The following is a 24192-nucleotide window of genomic DNA, read 5'->3' as shown; positions in this document are numbered from 1 at the left end:
GTTTTGATGCAACTTTACAGGGTGCTGGTGAGACCGCACCTGGAGTACTGCGTGCAGTTTTGGTCTCCATATTTAAGGATATACTTGCATTGGAGGCAGTGCAGAGAAGGTTCACTAGGTCGATTCCTGGGGTGAAGGGGTTGACGTATGACAAAAGGTTAAGCAGGTTGGGCCTATACTCATTGGAGTTTAGAAGAATGAGAGGTTATCTTATTGAAACATATAAGCTTCTGAGGGGGATTGATAGGGTGGATGCTGAGAGGAAGTTTCCCCTAGTGGGGGTATCTAGAACTAGGGGGCATAGTTTCAGAATAAGGGGTCACCCATTTAAGACAGAGAGGAGGAGGAATTTCTTCTCTCAGGGGGTTGTGAATCTTTGAAATTCTCAGAGAGCTGTGGAAGCAGAGTCATTGAATATATTGACAAGACATTTGAACTACAAGGGGTATGGGGAGAGAGCGAGAAAGTGGTGTTGAGGCCAAGATCGCTTTGAATGTTCTTGTGTAGGTTGCAGGTGCATACATTAATTATCCAGGAGCATATGTTGCATTCTTGGATGGAGATTGATATCTTAAAAATAGAAGCCAAAGGCTATTGATCAATCTCCATTGCTGCAAGCTATGGCAGTCCTCAAGCAAAAGTCCTGCTACTTTATTCCTCTCTACCCAGGAATTTAGTGAGATTAAAAAAGGTATTATTTTCCACATGTGCTTCTGGAGAAATATAGCACCTAACCACATACCGACTTATTTTTGCTGATTTTTTTTCATGGTAATTTACCATTCCATTGTAGATTTTTTGGGGATAGGTCCATTATACCATAACTTTGTTATCTAGCTTCATACCCTTGCCTGTGATGCTATAAAAACTTTTATTTACATAGTGCTTTTCAAATCTCCAGGATGCTATTATCAAATGCAGCAGTGAATTTGCATATTGCAAGTGCCCACAAACAGCAATGAGAAAAATAGCCAATTAATGTTTTCAGATTAGCACTATCCAATTTATTCACTCACTCCAACCTACCTCCCTCTGAACTTGCAGCACTCCATTCTCTTAGATCCAACCCTGACATTGTCATTAAACCCGCTGACAAGGGTGGTGCTGTTATTGTTTGGCAAATTGACCTCTACCTAGCGGAAGCTGAACGCCAACTCTCCGACACCTCCTCCTACCTCCACCTGGACCATGACCCCACTACCGAACATCAAACCACCGTTTCCAAGACTATCACTGACCTCATCTCCTCTGGCGATCTCCCCCCCCCCCCCCGCCCTCCAACCTCCAACCTCAGTTCCCCAACCCCACACAGCTCGCTTCTACCTCCTTCCCAAGATCCACAAACAGGACTGCCCTGGTAGACCCATCGTTTCAGCCTGTTTTTGCCCCACGGAACTTATCTTTTCCTATCTCGACTCCCCTTGTCCAGTCTCTTCCCACCTACATCCGCGACTCTTCGGACGCATTCCGCCACTTTAACAGTTTCCAGTTCCCAACCGCTTCCTTTTCACCATGGATGTACAATCCCTCTACACCTCCATCCCCCACCAGGTTGGCCTGAGGGCGCTCCGCTTCTTCCTTGAACAGAAGCCCGACCAGTTCCCATCCACCATCACCCTCCTCTGCCTGGCTGAACTTGTTCTCACATTGAACAACTTCTCCTTTAACTCCACTCATTTCCTCCAAATCAAAGGTGTTGCTATGGGTACCCGCATGGGTCCTAGCTGTGCCTGCCTTTTCGTGGGATATGTGGAACACTCTTTGTTCCAGTCCTACTCAGGTCCCCTCCCTCACCTCTTTTTCTGATACATGGATGACTATCGGTGCCATTTCCTGCTCTTGCCCTGAACTAGACAATTTCATTCACTTTGCCTCCACTTTCCACCCTTCCCTCACCTTCACATGGTCCATCTCCGACTCTTCCCTTCCCTTCCTCGACTTCTCCGTCTCCATCTCTGGGGATAGGTTATCGACCAATATTCACTACAAGCCCACTGACTCCCACAGCTACCTGGACTACACTTCCTCCCACCCCGCCTCCTGCAAGGACTCTATTCCATTCTCCCAGTTTCTCCGTCTCCGCTGTAACTGCTCCAGACGATACCACCTTCCACACCAGTGCTTCCGACATGTCTTCCTTTTTCCTCAACCGAGGATTTCCCCTCTACCGTGGTCGACAGGGCTCTCGACTGTGTCCGTTCTATCTCCCGCACTTCTGCCCTCACCCCTGCCCCTCCCTCCCAGAACCACGATAGGGTTCCCCTTGTCCTCACCTTTCACCCCACCAGCCTCCACATTCAACGGATCATCCTCCGCCATTTCCGCTACCTCCAGTGATCCCACCACCAAACGCATCTTCCCCTCCCCTCCCAGCATTCCGTAGGGACCGCTCCCTCCGAGACACCCTAGTCCACTCCTCTATCACCCCCAACAGCCCTTCCCCTGGCACCTCCCCGTGCAAGCGCAGGAGATGAAACACCTGCCCCTATACCTCCCCCCTTCCCACTGTCCATGGCCCCAAACATCCCTTCCCGGTGAAACAGCGATTTACTTGTACTTCTTGCAATCTAGTATACTGTATTCGCTGCTCACGATGCGGTCTCCTCTGCATTGGGGAGACCAAACGCAGATTGGGTGACTGCTTTGCGGAACACCTCCGTTCAGTCCGTAAGGGGGACCCCGAGCTTCCGGTCGCCTGTCATTTTAATGCACCGGTCCATTCCCACTCGAACCTCACCGTCCTTGGCCTCTTGCATCGTTCCACGGAAGCTCAACGTAAACTCAAGGAACAGCACCTCATCTTCCGATTAGGGACTTTGCAAACTTTGCAGCCTTCCGGACTCGATATCGAGTTCAACAATTTCAGATCATAACCGTGGCCCTTATTACATTTTTACTTATATATTTTTCCACCCGTTTTGGGTTTTCCCTCCCCCCCCTTCCTTTTTTTCCCTCTCCCACATGGCAGCTGTCTTTCATCCTGCCCGTACACTTCACACCTAATGTGAGCCGTCTTTTGTCTCCACTAGTCCTATTAACATCTCGTCTGGTTTTGAATACCTCTTAATGTCTCTTTACTTATTTTGTTCTAGTGCAGCCTTGCCTTCGATCTATTTCATTTCCTTTCCAGTTTTGAAAAGGGTTCACCCGAAACGTCGACTCTAATTTCTCTCCACAGATGTTGCCTGGCCTGCTGAGATTTTCCAGCATTTTGTGTTATTTCCAATTTAAATTAAGTGCATTAACACCAGCATCAAAATAACACTAACTGAAAACTGAGCTTTACACTGCACCTAACCATACTACTCGTGACTTAGGAATTCTCAATCCTAACCGATAAAAATGGGAAGAGTTTTCTATTGCCCCAGCATGAACATTGCTCATTTTGAGGTGTACAAACATTCAAGGAAAAAATGCGCCATTTGAATCTGAAAGTCCCACAAAATTTTCTTAACCTTTCATTTTCAGTTAAGCTGACGCGCTCAACAAAAATCAGAGTGAACTAACAGGCTCCACACTCTCCACTGGCTTTTCAGTCTTGCATCAGATGAGCTTGGGCCAAACTCAACCCATTGAGAATTTGCCCACTCACACAGGGGTTACTCTGTATCTATGATACAAAGATAGGTAGGTTAGCAAGTTGTGAGGAGGACACAAAAAGTCTGCAAAGGGATGTAGATAGGTTAAGCGAGTGGGCAAAAATTTAGCAGATGGAGTATAATGTGGGAAAATGTGAGGTTATCCACTTTGGAGGGAAGAATGAAAAAGCAAATTATTTAAATAGACTACAAAATGCTGCAGTACAAAGGGATCTGGGGGTCCTCGTCCATGAAACACAAAGTTAGCGTGCAGGTACAGCAAGTAATTAGGAACACTAATGGAATGTTGGCCTTTATTGCAAGGGGTATGGAGTATAAAGGCAGGGAAGTTTTGATGCCACTTTACAGGGCGCTGGCAAGACCGCACCTGGAGTACTGCGTACAGTTTTGGTCTCCATATTTAAGGAAGGATATACTTGCATTGGAGGCAGTGCAAAGAAGGTTCACAAGGTTGATTCCTGGGATGAAGGGGTTGACATGATGAAAGATTGAGCAGGTTGGGCCTATGCTCATTGGAGTTTAGAAGAATAAGAGATGATCTTATTGAAACATAAGATTCTGAGGGGGATGACAGGGTGGATGCTGAGAGGATGTTTCCCCTAGTGGGGGTATCTAGAACAAGGAGGCATAGTTTCAGAATAAGGGGTCGCCCATTTAAGACAGAGATGAGGAGGAATTTCTTCTCTGAGGGTCATGAATCTTTGAAATTCTCTACCCGAGAGCGGTGGAGGCAGAGTCATTGAACATATTCAAGGCAGAGAGAGATTGACAGACATTTGAACTACAAGGGAGTCAAGGGGTATGGGGAGAGAGCGGGAAAAAGGCGTCGAGGCCAAAATTGGATCAGCCATGATCTTATTGAATGTCGGAGTAGGCGCGACGGGCCGATTGGCCTACTCCTGTTCTTATGAAACATAATTGTATCCTTGTATTTCTTGCTCGTTTTGACAATTGGCATATTTTGTGTAGATAAAAGAATTGGAATACAAAGAAAATAGAATTTGTAATCTGAAGTCAAAACTATTTAACAGAAATAGCCTCATAACTTCACAACACACCTTAATTCAAAATAAGGATCATTAAAATATTGACCAAATCAAGTGCTACTTAACAAGCATTTCAAGTTCTACATTTTAAAGAGACAAGACACCTGAACAAAGAGCACATTGAATAAGTCTATTTGGCAACAATATATTGCAGATGACCACGCTAACCTTTTAACTTCAGTTCCATTTTCAGTGATGCATTAATAACATAACTATATTAGGATTATAATTAGTTTTGTAAGCATTAAAAGCCTTACAAAAACATAGTGGATCAATTTCAAATAAAACCTCACCATTACAGGAAACTTTCGATTAACCGGCCCCTAAATAACCGGAACGCTCTATCCACTGGCAAAATTCAGGAGTCGGTTCCGATACTTTTATTACCTTTTTAAACTCCATTTGTTGCTGTGCAAGGGTGTAGCTGAAGCTGTTGCTAAGCTACAGAGACGCTTGCAACTTGTGCGATTGTTTTGAAGCTGTTCAGGGTTTGTTGCTTTATACAGAGCTCCGAGCTCCGTATCTTTTACTATAGCGTTCGGTTATCCGGAATTGTTGATGGACCGACCGGCACCACGTCGGCCCCGTCCGTGCCGGATACCAGAAAGTTTCCTGTACTTACATTGAGTGGTACAACCATCTTAAATCATTTAATCAGGTCATAATTTCTATTTATCTTTCTCTTACAAAACTTAAAAGTTGAAGTTTCAAGCACAACCAATTCTTCTTGCTTGAAAATATAAGAATCTGATTTAGCCATGATGGTTGCCACAATTGGATAATTTGAAAACACTCAATGTCCAGGTGGATGAAGAATTGCCACTTGCAAGAAGTGTGATGGCCATCCATGACATTTTACTGCAGTACAAGTTACTGGCTTCAGAAGAGGAAAAACAATGAAGAAACTGATCCCATCTGGGACACATGGACCCTCTTGATGCAGAACCCAATACTGTAAATCACTGGATTTTCCCAAAATGAAGCGGTGAACATAATAAAACTTTCATATCTGAATTTATCAATACAAATTTGCTTTGAATTTCTGATAACAAAACATGTTTACTGGTTCTGAAAATAGAACCAACTGCATAAGTGTTTTCCAAGAGTTCAGCAAGTTCCTAAATGAAAGTATTCTCCAATCAAATTTAAAACAATGCCACACGCAAATATTCTTATCGATATGCAGTTTTTAAATGGACCTTCCCAAGTTATTATGCTGCCAAAGCTGCTAAGATAGCAAATCAAAATCCTTCCCTTTGGGTATTAATTTTCAAAACCATTACTTCAAGAGCAGTCCTTAACATACCAGGATAATTCTTAACTCTCAGAATTTTTTAATAATTCATTCTCGGGATTATGGGCATCACTCGCACAGCCAGCCTTTATTGCCATCTCCAGTTGACTGTGGTGGTGCTGGACTACCTTGAACCGCTGCAATTCTCGAGGCGATGCAGTTAGGTAGGGACTGTGACCCAGTGATGACGAAGCAACGGCTACATATGTCCAAATCAGGATTGATGTGTGACTTGGAAGTGACTGTGTTCCCATGCTCCTGCTGTCCTTGTCCTTGTCCTTCTAGGTGGTGGTTGCAGGTTTGGGAGGTGCTGCCAAAGAAGCCGTGGCAAGTTGCTGCAGTGCATCCTGTGGATAGTACACACTGCAGTCACAGCGGATGTGGAGCGGATGCTTAAATTGGTAGATGGACTGTCGATCATGTGAATTATAGTTACATTTCCTGAAAACACAAAGGCCAGGAATTTATTTGGAGCTGCTCAGTCTCTGCTGCCATAACTTCGCCAGACGTGCGGCAGAAACAGAAACCCTGTCTACGTATATAAACCATCAAGGAACGCAAGCAAGGATAAGGATTTTAAATTTGGTGCGTTGAGAGATGGGGAGCCAAAGGAGGACAGCAAAGATAGTGATGATGGATGAGTAGGACAGGATGTGGATAGCAGAGTTTTGAACAAGTTAGGGCTTGTGTAGGGAGGAACTCCAGAGGCTGAGAGCATTCGAGAAGTTTTAAGGTTAATAAAACCAGCTAAAAGGTTCAACTTTGGTGCAGACCAAACTATCCTCAGGGAAAACTGGAGTGCAAATGGAATCCAGATTGATATTTTTTGCTTACTTGTAATAAATCCATTGAACAGTTTTCACTAATGTTTTTGAAAGGAAACAAGACTCCCAATTCAAGTTGTGGTAATTGTTACAATGGAGCTTACCCGACTACTGTATAAAGTAGGTGCCAGGTATAAAGTGATACTTATGTAATCAGAATTTGTAAAGTTTAATGAAATATTGCCAAACAATCAAGAACTATGCAATGGTTTAAAAAAATGACTGTTCACAAACATTCAAGTCAGTAATGATGGTGCCCATTATGTGTTACTCATCTTTAAAATTGCTACTCAATATTCTCTCAAATCTTTAGTGCACTGTAGTTAGAACTCTAGAACTGATTTAAACTATTAACACCCAGTGCCTTTAAAAAAAAGTTGGCAAGGCTAACCTTTTTGACAATTCTGCTTAGAATGTTAAATATGCAATAAATTGACTAAAGTGAAAGTATTTTTACCACTGCTTGAAATCACATTCAATTCTTTTCTGGTTTAAAAACCATTGCAGACGATTATTGCACCTTCAGAGGTCAACAGTAAGCATAATGCAACACACATTGAAAATAATTTTTTACTCTGCAACAGGTCAAAAGCTGCAAACAGACCACATAAAATGTTTTTCATTAACCAATTAGGTAGCTTAATCTGAAACTGCAGCTTAAAATTCAGGCAACACACAATTCATTATTGGAGGTGCAACAATTCAGATTTTATTATTGGTTCATATTAAGTTCCTTAACATTTCAAGTCTCCGCTCGCTCAAACGTGTACATTTATCTTGTCACCTACTGAAATAAAAAAATGAATTTCCATAAGCATTTTGTATTTTTTCAGGCTACAGTTATACCCACTGCAAAAGCTGCTGAATCTGCTTTATCAATTAGAACAGAAGTTTCCCAGAAGGTAGTCATAGATCACTCTGCAGTGATTTAACAGTTAACTTCACATCCAACATCAAGAATAGCTTCATTAGAAGAAACCCCTGTACCAGATTACTGACAAGCTGCACACGCTTCTCTGACTGGACTGAAGGGGAGAAAAAAAAGCAACAGTCCAAGAAATGGAAATTGTACAACTTGGCCTGGTCAAATTTGGTCCACAATGTATGTTTAACCATACAGATCATCATCATTGTCTTCACTGAACATGTTTCCACCACTTCCACCTCCAGTTCCTTGGCTTGGTCCTGCTCCAGCTTGGCTGCTAGATGGGAATCTACAAGTAGTAGAGGTAATGTTAACCTTAAAATCCATTTTACAATATGCAATTTCTGAACAACTTATGTCCCTGAAATCACAGAACTTCAATTAGAGTACGAAGGTATTCAGAAGTACTGAAAATTAAGCAACACCTAGGTTTTATCCACATCTATTTGATATAATCAGGGTGAGGAAACTAGCCAGACGTGCTTTTACTTTACCCCAAACAAATGTTTTTAAGTTTAAACTGAACACTACACATGGTTAGCACAATTTAGTATATTGATAAACTGAGAATGCTTGAGGTTATGCTAATTCTTGCTCAGGTGATTATTTCTCCATCCACCAAACATCAACTTTCTCCCTTACTCATCTTCTGAAGGTGATGACTCGGCGGTATGGCACTGAGTGTCCTTTCAGGCAAGTGTCCATTTTTCATGTGGGAACTTGGATAGTGAATAGTTGGTGTGTAAATCAACCAGAGGCAGCGCAGTGGAGCTCAGTCCTGTTTGGAGTCCAAGTGGTCAGGATTGGCCAAATTTTTTTTTTGCTTCCTAGTTTGAAGAGGACGCCAATTGAGCTACCTCCACCACCACACGAGGTCAGTTTGACTAGATTACAGAACCAGAGATATTCTTGGTTTCTATAGCTCAACGTGTGTACAGTTACCCAAGCTGTGTCGATTTAGTAGCTTGGGTTACTTGATTTAGACATGTGGTCTTCCCAAAACTTTAATAGTAACTATAATTATGACATGTTGATGTTCTGTTTAATAGCAAAAACATTAACAAGAGTTTTACATAAAATCTTGCTTTTTTTAATTTGTTACTGAGATGTGGACTATACTGGTAAGGCTGTGTTTATTGCTCAGCCTTAGGAGACCCGAGGGAATTAAAAGTCAACCATGTAGTGTGGATTAGAGTCACATGTAGGCCAGACCATGTAGGATTAGCAGGTTCCCTTCCCTGGAGGAACCAGTGGGTTATGACAATCCAGCAAGATTTCATGGTTACTTTTTTCTTGTCAGGGTGGGATTTGGACTCATCATCTCAGTTGCTAGTCCAGTATTATAACCACTAGGTTATCATTCCTTCGCTCCATAACATGCAAAAACAAACTGAATTAAAGATGCATCATGTAGAATATTAAATCAATAGCAAAACAAATCAAACTGATTAGCAAAGGAGAGTGAACCCAATTTGACACTTTTCTACAGGAACTAATAGAAAATAATTCACTTTGGTGCATTCACACTACAATTTTAGTATTTGAGAGAAGTTGTTTCAGGTTCACACCAACACTAAACTTGCAAATTGGGTGTCAAGGTCCGAACAGACTCCAAAGTGAAGCAGAGTGAGACTATTTCTCACTGCAATATATCAGGCCCCAATCTGGACTCAGACTACATTTTCACTACAACTGCAGCAGAAACCACTTCACACTGATGCTGCAGTTACAGTGTGAAGACATCCTTAAAAACACTGTAAACAACTTTGGTCAAAACAGGGCATAACTGGGCTGCAGACATTGAATGCAAGGAAGAAACATGAAATTTTATAACAAAGTTTAAAAAAAAGCATTAGGAAAGTTAAATTTACTTGTTCAACAAAAGCAAATAAAGATGCAAGATTTTTTTTCTCATGATTATAACTACATTATTTACAATTCTCAAAAAAGCTATTAATATACACCATGGAAATTTCTAGCATGGGCGCCCAAGGCTAAACTTCTAAAATGTTTGGTCAATCTAGAATAGTAAATCCATCAGACAAATGACAATGAAAGATACAAAAAAAAACTTGCCTGAAGCTGCCAAATCCACGACTCTGCTGCAGTGTTTGTGCAAACATTTCATATTTTCGAATATCATTGTCACTGACAGATCGGCGTGCATAGCGCATAGCTTCCTCAAAATGGTCCTTGCGTATTTCAGGAACTGGATCGTCTTCTTCAACCTCCTGCATTTAGAGCCACTTAAGTATTAGTGAGCATTATTTAAATTAGTTGGCAAAAACAGAAGTCAATAACTGGTTTAGAATAAACCAGAGCAGACACTTTCATTGGCAGTCTAAAAATGGTTGTCAATTATGCACTTACCATGGCTGAAGGGTTGCCCTGTCTTTCGCGTTCTCGCCTGATTTCACTTTCAATAGATTCTCTGATTGCAAGCTTACAAGCTCGCTGACAGATTTCGGTTAGATCAGCTCCAGAAAACCCATTGGTGGTCTTAGCCAAATACTCCAAGTCAACTTCCTACAAAGAAATCAAATACATGAGACATTAAAGTATGAACACAATTACAATAAATATATGAGGCTAAATGTATTGTTTGGCAATCGAATACAGAAATTAGACTATCATGTAAAGAACAACTTCTTAGGTTAGCAAGTATCTTCTAATGTAACCCCAGTTCAGGTTGAAGTTTTCAGTTAACACATGCAAGTTACCCAGTTAATAAGCTAAAAGCTTAAAAATACATTTCAGGGTAATGAAATACTAGCAATCCTCTTCCAAAGAAGACATTAGCATCAGGTTAACGTCATCACATCTACTCCAATTGAATTTAAAGAAACCACCTGCGTAATAAGCATAGCCCTAAAGCAGATAAAACTATTACATGTTGAACTCCATTCACAATAATAAAAACAGAAAATGCTGGAGATACTCAGCAGGTCAGGCAGCATCTGTGAAGAGAGAAACAGAATTAACATTTGAAACGTTAACTCTGTTTCTCTCTTCATAGATGCTACCTGACCTGCTGAGTATCCCCAGCATTTTGTTTTTATTTCAGATTTCCAGCACCCACAGTATTTTCTTTTTCCATTCACAGTAAGTAGGGCTGCTGATTCGTTATGGCAAAATGTCAAAAATCACACCGCGGTTGCGGTAAAAAAAAACAGGTTTCCTGAAAGCCTGGTTCATGAAAATCAACAGAGATAAGTGTGAGGTATTACATTTTGCTAAGAAAAATAAGGTGGTCACATATTACTTGGAAAATAAGAAACTAAATGGGGTAGAAGAGCAAAGGGATATGGGAGTACAAATACACAATCACTAAAAGTAGCGACGCAGGTTAATAAGGCCATAAAAAAAAAAAGCAAACCAAGCACTGGTGTTTATTTCTAGAGGGTTAGAATTGAAAAGAAGTTATGCTAAACTTGTATCGAACCTTGGTTAGACCACACTTGGGAGTACTGTGAACAGTTCTGGTCGCCATTAAAAAAAAGGATATAGAGGCACTGGAACGGATGATCCCAAAAATGCGAGGTTATACCCATATGGAGAGCGAGAGAGGTATAGATGCATTTAAGGGGAGGCTAGATACGCATATGAGGGAGAAGGGAATAGAGGGTTATGCTGATAGAGTTAGTTGAGGAAGGATGCTCGAATGGAGCATAAACGCCGGCATGGACTGGTTGGGCCGAATGGCTTGTTTAACTGTGTTTATGCAATTTATGTACAAAATCATGCGACTTCAAGGTAAAATGCTTCTGACCACAGGTTATAAAAATCAGAAGAATTTTCAAAGGATGTTACACTGTAACAAGTTACTAGCCTTCGTAATAACGGCTTCTCAATGCTGCATTATTCCAAGTAAAAAAAAGTTCTTGAAACTTAACTGTTAATAGTCCAATGTGACCCTTCTAATGTTTGTTGTTAAATAACATCAAAAAATTTTTTTAAATTAAGAGGTGACTAAATCATACTTGCCTTAGCAATAGGAGACTTCCTCAAGTTAGCTTTCAGAATAGCACCACGAGATTTTTCATCAGGCAGTGGAATGTAAATCAGTTGGTCGAGGCGTCCAGGACGCAAAATTGCAGGGTCAATAATATCAGGACGGTTGGTAGCGCCAATGATAAAGACATTCTTTTTGGTGGACATACCATCCATTTCGGTCAAGATCTGGTTGATAACACGATCTGCAGCACCACCACCATCACCGACGTTGCCACCTCGAGCCTTAGCAATGGAATCAAGTTCATCAAAGAACAGCACACAAGGGGCAGCTTGACGGGCCTGAAAAGTTACATGGCGTTCCATTTAGTGTTATATGCTCACTTAAACAAGGATTAGTCAGAGAACATTCGGGTATGGCGATACACTGATTGCTAAATAGAGGCACTGAAGTTTAAAACAAGCAGTTATTTACACAAAGGTTAAAGTTCTTTAAGCAATATATTATACAAGAAGTTATTGTAAAGGATGTATTTTCAAAGTGAAACACTTACCCCATTATGTGTCCTACAAAGTATGCTTTAACTGAGTTATGCCTTAGATAAATATTTTTGTGACTAAGGGACTTGAACATTTCAGTAGTGGATATGCTTTATCAGCGTCATCTATATTACTGCAAATATCTATCCTTACTGTTCTGGCTCTGGGGACTGTGTGCTTAGGCAATTGGGCATTTTGTCAGGCTTATTTCATGAGCACAAATCTTCATGCTCAGTCCCCAACTTGCTGGAAAACCAGCCTTTGCAATAGGTTTTCAGCCAGCAACTAAACTTTGAGAGAAATATCTCTACAGCTGCAGAATGGAATGCGGATCACTCAAAGCAGAAGACACTGAAAATTAAAAAAATAAAAAGACAAAATAATTAAAATAGCAAGATCAAAGTCACACTTAGCCTCGAGTCAGGAGGTTCAAGTATGTAGAGCTTTCCCGTCCGATCGTACCCCTTTTTTGGGTGGTATTTCTCATCGGTGCAAGGTCTGGAGAACTCCCTCGGGAACCTTTGCATCACAACTGGAGTTGTCTCTTGGAAATTCTCTTGTGCCGTTGCACTCTGCAGAGGGATTTCCTGTACGGGCTGCTTCCGCGCACTCTTGACTTCCTCGTCCTAGACTTCCACCCGGACACGCCCTGCTGTTCTACCTTGCCATCTGGTAGGGGCCCTTCCCTGCACCACTGGGGTGGAGTGCTGCGCGAAGTAGTGGTGTCCAATATAGTTTTAAGTCACTCCAGTGATACTGAGGCCACTTGCCACTTCTGCTAATTAGATTTTATGTTTAATTATAGTGGTGGTGCCTCTTCAGTTTGAGGGGGAACTTGTGCAGTTGCCTTTCTGTTGCTGACACTGGGGAAACCGATTGGTTTATTTAAAATAAGCAATATCAAGGGACAGTGCGGGTATTCCAGATAGCCATGCTAGAAAAGCCAGTGACTCCGAGGATAAAGACAAATGACAAAGAAGTTTTCAACAATCTACATTTAGAATTTCTATGCATTTTAGTAGCGTTACTTTAAAGCTATTTCTATTCAAGCAGCATTACTATATTAAGCCCTAAACATCATCCAAAAATAATGTATGATCCACTCCATTTTTCTTATTGGACACTTCAGTGGAAATGTCTGTTGGCAACTGCTCAGCAAACATTCCTTAAAGAAAGCTAATCGTGAATTAATTTAAAAGTAAAAAAAACACTCTGGGTACATAATGCTGAAACCCTGAAGAACAATGTCAAGATACTACTTAAATTCAAACATTTTAGTCACCCCTTTTTGTGCTCCTCAAAATAAGAACTAAGAACTGCCATATAAAAATTAAGTCACAATTATTTTTAATAATACTACGTACCTTATCAAAGATTTCTCGGACATTTGCCTCAGATTCTCCAAACCACATGGTAAGCAGCTCTGGTCCCTTGATCGAGATAAAGTTGGCCTGGCATTCATTTGCAATGGCTTTTGCCAGCAAAGTTTTACCACAACCAGGTGGTCCATAAAACAGTACACCCTTTGAAGGGGTCATGCCAAACTTCAGGAATTTGTCTGGATGCTCCACAGGATACTGTTTAAAACAAATAAATCTGTATACTTCACATTATTTTTCACAAAGTACCCCAATTCAGGTAAAACATGAAAATAACAGTGTTCCCTCAGACATTGTTTAATGCACGAGTCCAATTAAAACTCCAATTTATCAATTATTAATAATAACCTATGTGGTAAAGATACTATCTGGCATAGCTGTAAACCACAAAGATTGGACATTGCCAGGTTCATTTCCCGGTCTGTGCTAAATTAACAAATCTCTGCTGGCCTACTACAATTGGACTCAGTGCTCCTGGGTGAGGGAAGGGGAATTACCTGGATTCCCGCTCCCGCTTTCTGTCCAATGACGCCTGCTGGAAGATGCACATATGTGAATAACAATCAAATAGCCCAAATACATTTACCGTCTAGGCTTAAGACTAGGAAAGCCACTTGGGCGAGGTACCAGAAGGATGTCGGACCCTGTGAAACCATATTCCAACAAGACTGTGCATCTTCAAGAGAGATGGGGGAAAAAAGGGAAGTACGAAAAAATCCACTGGTATCACTAATGTTAAAGCAAAGCAGTCCCAGCTTTATAGGTATATAAATAATTTAATTGGTACCATTTGATTTGAGAGTTACATAATGAAATTTTATGCCAATTCTTCAACTGAAACAAATTTTTCAACCTCTATTTCAGACCAATAAATTTACCACACAATTTTGGAATCTAAAAACTCAGTAGCTTACTTGTACAAGTTCCTGAAGCTCCCTCTTCACATCCTCCAGTCCACCAATGTCTTCCCACGTTACCTGAGGCACCTCAACCACAGTCTCACGCAGTGCTGAAGGATTGCTCTGGCTCAAAGCCCACTGCAAACAAACAATGCATCAATTTCTATTGCATAAATATTCCAAGTTAGCTCAAAACACAAACATGACATCAAAAAGTTTGATATCTTTATTAAAAGAAACAGTCCTACCCTGAAGTCATCCATGGTAACTGCAAGTGAATTCATAACTTCAGCATCAATGGTTTCGTCTTCCAGATCAATAACATCCATCTTTTTCCTAATAGCCTGAAGAGCAGCTTCAGAGCACAAGGCAGCCAAATCAGCACCAACATGACCATGAGTTTCATTAGCAACCTAAAGTAAGGAAAAAATGTTTACGAACTAACCAAAAACCATGAACCTTAACTTTCATTTCAATAACTGGCCACCATATTCAATATATTTGACTGAACAAAACTAACTACACTACATCATACAGAAGTACAAAATAGGTATCGCATAACAGAGATGAGAGATTTTAATTATGAGAGAATAGAAAAACTGGGGTTACTTTCATGAGAACTAAGGTAGTTAAGAGGAAATCTAATAGAGGTGTTCAAAATTGAGAGGTTTTGATGAAGTAAAACCAGGAGAAACTGCAACTACTGGTGAAGAGGGTATAAATTTAAGATCACCATAAGAACAAAGGGAGAGGCTAGGAGAATTTTTTTATGCAAAAGGCTGTTGGGACATGAAATGCACCACCAGAAATGGTGGAAGCAGAACCCATAATAGTTTTTAAAAAAGGGAAGTGGTTAAGTTTCAGATTTTTTATTTATTTATTTGTTTTAAAAAGAGGGCACCAAGAAAGAACAAGAAAATAGGACTAAGTGGATAACTCTTCCTGATAGCGGAGACAGGGACAATCAGCCACTTCCTTTGCTGTAAAATATGGTGTTACCTGGGCAACCCTATATACTGCAAAATAATGGGGTCATTCTGCAAGCCAGTTATCCTCAGAATTCAAGCACAATACTACATCTGTAAGCAGGCATGCAATGTCGTAGGCTTCACTGTCCCAAACAAGTCCAGGAGAAATGGCACTGCCATTCCAGTGGTGGAAGTGTGTAATTACAGCATTACTATTTTATATCGGCAGTTGCCATTATAAATGGAGACACATGAATTTATAATTGGAATATACAAAAAAGACAGAACGTGTGACTTTAAAATGAGGACTGAACTACACCTGCGCACCAATGTTCCCCGTAATTTTTTTTCCGTGCGCGGTCTCCAAGTGGCTGCGGGCCCATTCAAATTTTTGCACAAGCTGTTATTTTGATTGAAAGGCCAGTGAGCGGCCTGCGCGGGATCTCCAGACCACTGCGCAGCCACGAGCGAGAACAGTGCTATGCATCCGGTCAAATTATCCACCATCCTCTAACCGAGTTTCTCCTGAAGACTACACTTGGTATTGACTCCCTGTGAGCAACACTATGGGAAATTAACTATTAAAAAATCTTTTATATGCAGACTCTTGCTCTCCATCTACTTCCTGTTGCCACAATATTTTGCCATACTATAGGTAAGCGTCTGCCTGTGACAATGTAGATACAATCTCTGGTCATTTGAGCGGCATTGTGCAGTGTTTCACTTCAAAATGCTCTCAACTTTGTCCACCATTTTGATTTTTATAAACACTTTTCTAAATCAGGCAAGTTGCTCAATTTTACATTTTTTAATTTTAACATGCTTCTCAATTTCACAGGAATTCTTCCCTCCTCCCTTTTCCCCTGCCCCCACCCCACCTCCAGACTCTGACTTTTCCCTCCCCACTTTTCTCCTCCAAGTGAACCTGCTCCCATTTTCCGAGACTATTTTTCTGCTGTTGGGCCTCACTCATCTGCCAAATTTTTCCACTCCGCCAGCATTGCGTGTCTCAACTAGACACCTGCCACGCTCTTCCTGGATTGTCGCTTGTTGATGGGTTCTGCTCTGCTCACAACTCTGCAGCCCACCCTGCTCCTCTGACCATTTCCCCCCCTCCCCCACTGATGACAATAAAAGTCAATTGTAGTCCTACTTGATCCTTTTGCCAAAAATTGATGAAATAATTCTTTCTCTGCACTTGTCGATGAATCAAACTTGACTATTACTTTGTCTTAGCTCAGTACTTTTCTTATAAATATCAGATGTGTCTGTGAATATCCTTACCATACAAGGCCAACATGGAAAAAATAATTGATAGACAACAAGATCATATCAGACATTAAAAAAAATTGTCGACTGTGTGCCACAGGAGATCAACTCAAGTACATCATTAATCCCCAATATTTTCTAGAGACATTTCATATTCTTTAAGTGTAGCTTCAAACATTATACATTCACTCTTCATTACAAACCACCTTTGATGACTTTGAGAGGTCATCAGCTCAATAGTCAGCTATGCTGGTCAGCCATTCAGCAAATATATATATATTTTAAATTGCGTACACAAAATGACAAGTTTATTGAGTTCCTTATTGTAGTCTTGCCTGAGTACATGTGGCATTTGCAGCAGCAGTAGCAGCGGCAGAGCGGACCTGGGAGGAGCGGCGAGGCAGCAGCACCAACTCAGCACTGGCAGAATTTTCAAAGAGTGATGTCAGAAGTCAAAAGTGACGTCGGCACAAGGGGAGGGAACTGATTGGTGAGTATCTGCTAAGTGTTTTTACTTAGCTTTCTTAAAGTTTTTAAGTTTATTCCAGCTAGTTTAGTTAATTAGAGGTATGGCAGGGCAGCTCACACCCATGGAATGCACATCCTGTGCCATGTGGGAAGTCCTGGACACCACCTGTGGTCTGGACGACCACATGTGCGGGAAGTGGAAAACAAAAACGTAGAAAGTAAATTGGAAGGACAGAGGAATCAAGGGCTAGATAGTAGTCAACAAGGAGGTTTGCCTGTACTAAATGGTATATACTTCAATGCAAGGAGTAAAGCGAACAAGACAGATGATACTTGGGACTATGTTATTATAGCTACTACAGAGACGTGGCTGAAAGAGGGGCTGGTATGGCAGCTCAATATTCCTGGTTACAGGATTTTCAGACGGGATAGAGAGGGAGGTAAAAAGGGAGGGGAGTTCGCGGTATTGATTAAAGAAACTATTACAGCTGTGAGGAGGGATGATATGTTGGAGGGATCATCAAACGAGGCCATATGGGTTGAATTGAAAAACAAAAACAAAAAGGGGCGATCACACTGCTGGGAGTGTACTACAGACCCCCAAACAATGAGAGGGAGATAGAACAAATATGTAGACAAATTTCTGAGAAGTGCAAAATCTATATGGCAGTAATAGTAGGGGATTTCAACTACCCCAATAGTAACTGGGATAAAATTAGTGTGAAGGGTATAGAAGGTGCGGAATTCCTAAAATGCATCCAGGAGAACTTTTTTAGCCAGTATGTAGCAAGCCCAACAAGGGAGGGGGCGGTTCTGGACTTAGTTTTAGGGAATGAAGCTGGGCATGTAGAAGGAGTATCAGTGGGGGAGCATTTTGGTGCTAGTGACCATAATTCTGTTAGATTTAAGGTAGTTATGGAAAAGGACAAGGATAGACCAGGAATAAAAATTCTAAATTGGGGAAAAGCAAATTTTGCTAAGTTCAGAGGGGATTTAGCCATATTGGACTGGAAACAACTACTTGAAGATAAATCAGTGTCAGAGCAGTGGGAGGCATTCGAGGAGGAGATCTGGAGGGTTCAGACCAAACATGTGCCCTTAAAGAAAAAAGGTGGGACTAACAAATCTAGAGCCCCCTGGATGTCTAGAGACATGCAGGGTAGGAAGGAGGAAAAAAGGGAGGCGTATGACAGATATCGAGGGCTAAATACTCCAGGATCTTTAGAGGAGTACAGAAAGTGCAGGGGTGCAATTAAAAAGGATATTAGGAAAGCAAAGAGAGCATGAAAAATTCTTGGCAAGTAAAATCAAGGAAAACCCAAAGATGTTTTATAAATATATTAAGAGTAAGAGGATAACTACAGAAAGGGTAGCGTCTATTAGAGATCATGAGGGTAATCTGTGTGTGGAGGCGGGAGACGTCAGTAGGGTTCTTAATGAATACTTTGCGTCTGTTTTCACAAAGGAGGGGTGAAGCAGACATTGCTATTGGGGGGGGGGGGGGGGGGGGGAGGAGAGTGAAATATTAGATTAAATAAACATAATGAGAGGAAATATTAAGGGGTTTAGCAGCTTTAAAAGTGGATAAATCCCCAGGCCCGGATGAAATGTATCCCAGACTGTTAAGCGAAGAAAAAGAGGAAATAGCAGAGGCCCTGACCATCATTTTTCAATCCTCTCTGGCTTCAGGTGCAGTGGCGGAGGACTGCTAATGTGGTACCCTTGTTTAAAAAGGGGAGAAAAGGATAGACCGAGTAATTACAGGCCAGTCAACCTAACTCGGTGGTGGGAAAATTATTGGAAAGAATTCTGAAGGACGGGATAAATCTTCATTTAGAAAGACACGGATTAATCAAGGATTTGTTAAGGGAAGGTCATGTCTGACAAACTTGATTGCATTTTTTGAGGAGGTAACAAGGAGGGTAGATGAGAGTAGTGTGCTTGATGTAGTGCATATGGACTTCAGCAAGGCTTTTGATAAGGTTCCACATGGCAGACTGGTCACGAAGTTAAAAGCCCATGGGATCCAGGGGAAGTGTCAAGTTGGATTCAAAACTGGCACAGAGACAAGAAGCAGAGAGTAATGGTCGATGGGTGTTTTTGTGACTGGAAGGCTGTTTCCAGTGGGGTTCCACAGGGCTCAGTACTAGGGTCCCTTGCTTTTTGTGGTATATCTCAACGATCTTGACCTGAATATAGGAGGTATGATTAAGAAGTTTGCAGATGATACGAAAATCGGCTGTGTGGTTGATACTGAAGGAGGAAGCTGTAGACTGCAGGAAGATATCAATAAATTGGTCAGGTGGGCAGAACAGTGGCAAATGGAATTCAATCCGGAGAAGTGAGGTAATGCATTTGGGGAGGGCTAACAAGGAATACACATTAAATGGTAGGACACTGAGTAGTGTAGAGGAACAAAGGGACCTTGGAGTGCATGTCCACAGATCCCTGAAGGTAGCAGGCCAAGTAGACAAGGTGGTGAAGAAGGCATATGGAATGCTTGCCTTTATTAGCCATGGCACAGAATACAAGAGCGGGGGGGGGGTATGCTTCAACTGTATAAAACACTAGTTAGGCCTCAGAGTACTGTGTGCAGTTCTGGTCACCACATTATAGGACAGATGTGATTGCGCTAGAGAGGGTACAGAGGAGATTTACAAGGGTGTTGCCGGGAGTAGAGAATCTTAGCTATGAGGAAAGATTGGATAGGCTGGGTCTGTTTTCCTTGGAACAGAGGAGGCTGAGGTGCGACCTTATTGAGGTGCATTAAATTATGAGGGGCATAGAGTGAATATAAAGGACCTAGTTCCTTTAGCAGAGGGGTCAAAAACCAGGGGGCACAGATTTAAAGTAATTGGTGAAAGGTTTAGAGGGGATGTGAGGGGAAATTTCTTCACCCAGAGGATTGTGGGGGTCTGGAACTCACTGCCTGAAAGGATGGTAGAGGCAGGAACCCTAACCACATTTAAAAAAGGTACTTGGATGTGCACTTCGGATGCTCTAACCTGCAGGGCTACAGACCAAGAGCTGGGAAGTGGGATTAGGCTGGATAGCTCTTTGTTGGCTGGCGCGGACACGATGGGCCGAAATGGCCTCCTTCCATGCTGTAACTTTCTATGATTCTATGAAATCAATACTGTGTAAATTCACTTTTGCAAGTCACCCTCGCTACTTTCATTTCATGCAATTCAACTATATTAAAATACATATATAGGCATCAAGTGGCAAGACCAAATAGGACTCAAAATTAAATTCAGCAGGAAAGGTAATGGCTCAGCTAAGAAAAAAAAACAGCACCTTTAAGTTTGTCCTGGAGTGTTCAGCCAAGCTCCTACCCAAATAAGAACATAACATTACATAAGAAATAGGAGCAGGAGTAGGCCATTCAGTCCTTAGAGCCTGCTCTGCCATTCAATGAGATCATGGCTGATCTTCTGCCTCAACTCCATTCACCGGCCCTATCGCCATATCCCTTGATGCCCTTACTAGTCAGAAATCTATTGACTTCTGTTTTGAATATACCCAATGACTGAGCCTCCACAGCCCTCTAGGGTAGAGAATTCCAAAGATTCACCACCCTCTGAAGAAATTTCTTCTCATCTCAGTCCTGAAATGGTACATTAAATATAAAAGAGAAAGTCCACTTCAGGCAAAAATTTCTAGTGCACCACAGCTTCTCATGAAATGAACTCTGGCAGCCAAGTTAATGCTCAATGTCTACTACTAAACAAAATATTACAGATCTTATTTCTCTCTGGAAATCTTTAACTATGCCCTGTAAAATACACACTTACCAGGACTATTTTTTTTTTAAGACAAAAAATATTTTAAAATCATTGGAAATGTAGAACTAAATGCAACAAACCACATTTGTGCTATTATTGCACTTGTAAAGTTAGACTTGTTGGGGGAGGAAGAGGGAGCAGGAGAAGGAATGAACAGAGAGCAGCAATTCAACAAAATTGTGTTCAGGCTGCAGAAACAGAATCCAAATATTAAATTATTTCAGTAAGAACATAAGAAATAGGAGCAGGAGTAGGCCATTCGGCCCTTCGAAATTGCTGTGCCATTCAATAAGATCATGGCTGATCTTCTACCTCAACTCCACTTTCCTGCACTATCCACATATCCCTTGATTCTCTTAATATCCAAAAATCTATCAATCTCTGACTTGAATATACTCAATGACAGCCTCCACAGCCCTCTGGGGTAGAGAATTCCAAATTCTCCTCATCTCAGTCCTAAATGGCCAATCCCTTATTCTGAAACCATGACCCATGGTTCTAGACTCCCCAGCCAGGGGAAACATCCTCCCTGCATCTACCTTGTCGAGCTCTAAGAATTTTTTATGTTTCAATGAGATCATCTCTTTCTTCCAAACTCTAGAGAATATAGGCCTAGTCTACTCAATCTCTCCTTATTAGGACAATCTCCCCCCCCAATCCCAGGAAAGAGTCTGGTGAATCAGTACATCTCATTGTTCTACAGTTTTAGCAGACTGAACAGTTCTAGTAATTACAGTATTTCTTAGTGCTGGACAGTGACATCTCCTGTTGCAGGTATTTACAAACCTGCTCAAGGTCTACATCATCTGCCAATTTCATGTTCTTTGTGTGAATTTGTAGGATTTCCAGTCGACCGGTGGCATCAGGAATACCAATATCCACCTCTCTATCAAACCGACCTGCAAGTTAAATGATTAAGCCAATTACTATGCATATATGCACAGACCATGTGTCCCTCTCACACAGACAAACACAAGTTTCAACCTACCAAATCGTCTAAGAGCAGGATCAATGCTGTTTGGTCGATTTGTAGCTGCCATAACAATCACATGAGCTCGCTGCTTCAAACCATCCATCAAAGTGAGCAGCTGTGACACAATACGACGTTCCACTTCACCGTGAGTCTACAAAGTTAAATAGTTAAGAGAAAAAGGGGCAATTAACTTATCCAACATCAGTTTGGAAGCAATCTATGCAGTACACAGTGGAAAGGCAACTTAAAAAAGCTCATCAAATACAAAGTTTGGTGACATAGCATAAATAGCCTAACTAAAACTGAAGCAATGTAATTGAGAGATAGCTTTCCAGCATGGATAAGAAACTGATTGGAAGGTAGGAAACAGCATGTTAGATTAAAAGGGTCATTCTCAAATTGGTAGGCAGTGACAGGTTGTGTCTTCAAGGATCGATGTTGGAGTCCCAGCTTTTACCTATAACTTGGATTGGGAAGATAGAGGAATTTATCCAAGTTTGCAGAGGATATTAAACGAGGATGTGTAGTGAAAGTAGCAAACTGCAAACGGACTCTGACATCTTAAAGCACATTACAATAAGCAAAGGATATGGTGCGCACACAGCACGGGGAAAAGGGAGGAATGGAATAGCCAGGATGGGGAACTGAAGGCATGGATAGTTGAAATGGAGGGTTCGGAGGAGGTTTTTGAAAGTAGGCAGAGGGAGCTGGGTGGAGAGTTCCAGAGGGCAGAAGTGTAGTGGCTCAATGACCAACCACCAATGGTAGAGCAGTCGAAGAAATCCAGTATTGAGAGTGGAGGGTGCACACTGGGATGCAAGGCAGAAGGTCACCAAGGTTCTGAAGAGATGTGCATACAAGGACAATCATCATTTTGATACCTGCAACCTATGCCAAGGAGAGAAATGGAGCTTGGAGAGGACAGGGGGTTGTTTGTGTCAGATTTAATGTGGGCTAAGGTATTTTGAATCAGATGAAGCTTATGGAGGAGCCAGCTCTGAGATTAACAGATTGTGAGGCAGTACACTGTGTGTCCAGGGCGAACACATGTGCAGGAAGTGTCTCCAACTGCAGCTACTCGAAATCCGCGTTTCGGAGCTGCGGCTGGAGTCACTGTGGAGCATCCGCGAAGCAGAGATCTTCGTGGATAGCACGTTTAACGAGGTAGTCACACCGCAGGTAAAGAGTGCACAGGCAGAAAGGAAATGGGTGACCGCCAGACAGAGTAAAATAACTAAGGTGGTAATGCAGGAGTCCCCTGGGTCCATCTCCCTCTCCAACAGATTTTCCGTTTTGGATACTGATGGGGAAGATGGTTTCTCAGGGGAATGCAGCAAGAGCCAAGTCCATGGCACGACGAATGGCTCAGCTGCACAGGAGGTGAGGAAAGAGAATGGGACAGCAATGGTGATAGGGGATTCTATTGTAAGGGGAACAGATAGACCTTTCTGTGGCCGCAGATGTGACTCCAGGATGGTGTTGCCTGGGTCAAGAATGTCACTGAACGGCTGCAGGGCACTCTGAAGGGGGAGGGTGAACAGTCAGAGGTCGTGGTTCACATTGGTACCAACGACATGGGTAGAAAGAGGGATGAGGTCCTGCAGCAACAATTTAGGGAGCTAGGTAGCAGATTAAAAAGCAGGACCTCAAAAGGTTGTAATCTCTGGATTACTCCCGGTGCCACGTGCTAGTGAGTATAGGAATAGGAGGATAGAGCAGATGAATGCGTTGCTAAAGAGTTGGTGAAAGAGGGCTTTAGTTTTTCCAGATCACTGGGTCTGCTTCTGGGGAAGGTGGGATCTGTACAAGTCGGACATGTTGCAGATGAACTGGAACGGGACCAACATCCTTGCGGGGAGGTTTGCTAGTACTGTTGTGGGGGGGGGGGGGGTGTTTAAACTAACTTGGCAGAAGGATGGGATACGGAGTGGAGCTATAGTAGGGGGTGATGCAGCACCAAATATAGAGGAAAAAACAAGTCAGCCTGGAAGGCAGAGCAAATATGTAACGGCACAAGGGAGTATGACAAGGATGGATGGCATTTATTTTAATGCAAGGAGTCTTGCGAGTAAGGCAGATGAATTGAAGGTGTTGATGAACACATGGGAGTATGATATTGTTGCTATCACAAAAACATGGTTGAAGGAGGGGCAGGACTGGCAGCTCAATATTCCGGGGTATAGAATCTTCAGGCGAGACAGAGGGGGGTATAAAAGAGGGGGTGTCGCAATATTAATCAAGGAGTCAATTACTGCTGTAAGGAGGGATATCA

General features: G+C 41.9%; 1 protein-coding gene across 1 annotated transcript in view; it reads right to left on the bottom strand.

Moving 5' to 3' along the window:
* Positions 1-7446: 7446 nt before the first annotated feature.
* vcp (valosin containing protein) overlaps positions 7447-24192 on the bottom strand; it is a 55804-nt gene continuing 39058 nt past the window's right edge. Inside the window, exons 9-17 of the mRNA XM_085973084.1 lie at positions 21936-22071; positions 21734-21846; positions 14706-14870; positions 14473-14595; positions 13544-13756; positions 11669-11981; positions 10059-10210; positions 9765-9919; positions 7447-7977 (exon numbers count right to left, since the gene is read on the bottom strand). Of these exons, the coding sequence (XP_085829210.1) occupies positions 7872-7977; positions 9765-9919; positions 10059-10210; positions 11669-11981; positions 13544-13756; positions 14473-14595; positions 14706-14870; positions 21734-21846; positions 21936-22071 (1476 nt within the window). The 3' untranslated portion in view covers positions 7447-7871. The remainder of the gene's footprint in view (positions 7978-9764; positions 9920-10058; positions 10211-11668; positions 11982-13543; positions 13757-14472; positions 14596-14705; positions 14871-21733; positions 21847-21935; positions 22072-24192) is intronic.

The sequence above is a fragment of the Somniosus microcephalus genome, chromosome 2 (assembly GCF_052327205.1).
Source record: "Somniosus microcephalus isolate GS21.2 chromosome 2, FLI_Smic_1.0, whole genome shotgun sequence".
Taxonomy (NCBI): Eukaryota; Metazoa; Chordata; class Chondrichthyes; order Squaliformes; family Somniosidae; genus Somniosus; species Somniosus microcephalus.
This window is presented reverse-complemented; position numbering and strand designations above follow the sequence as displayed.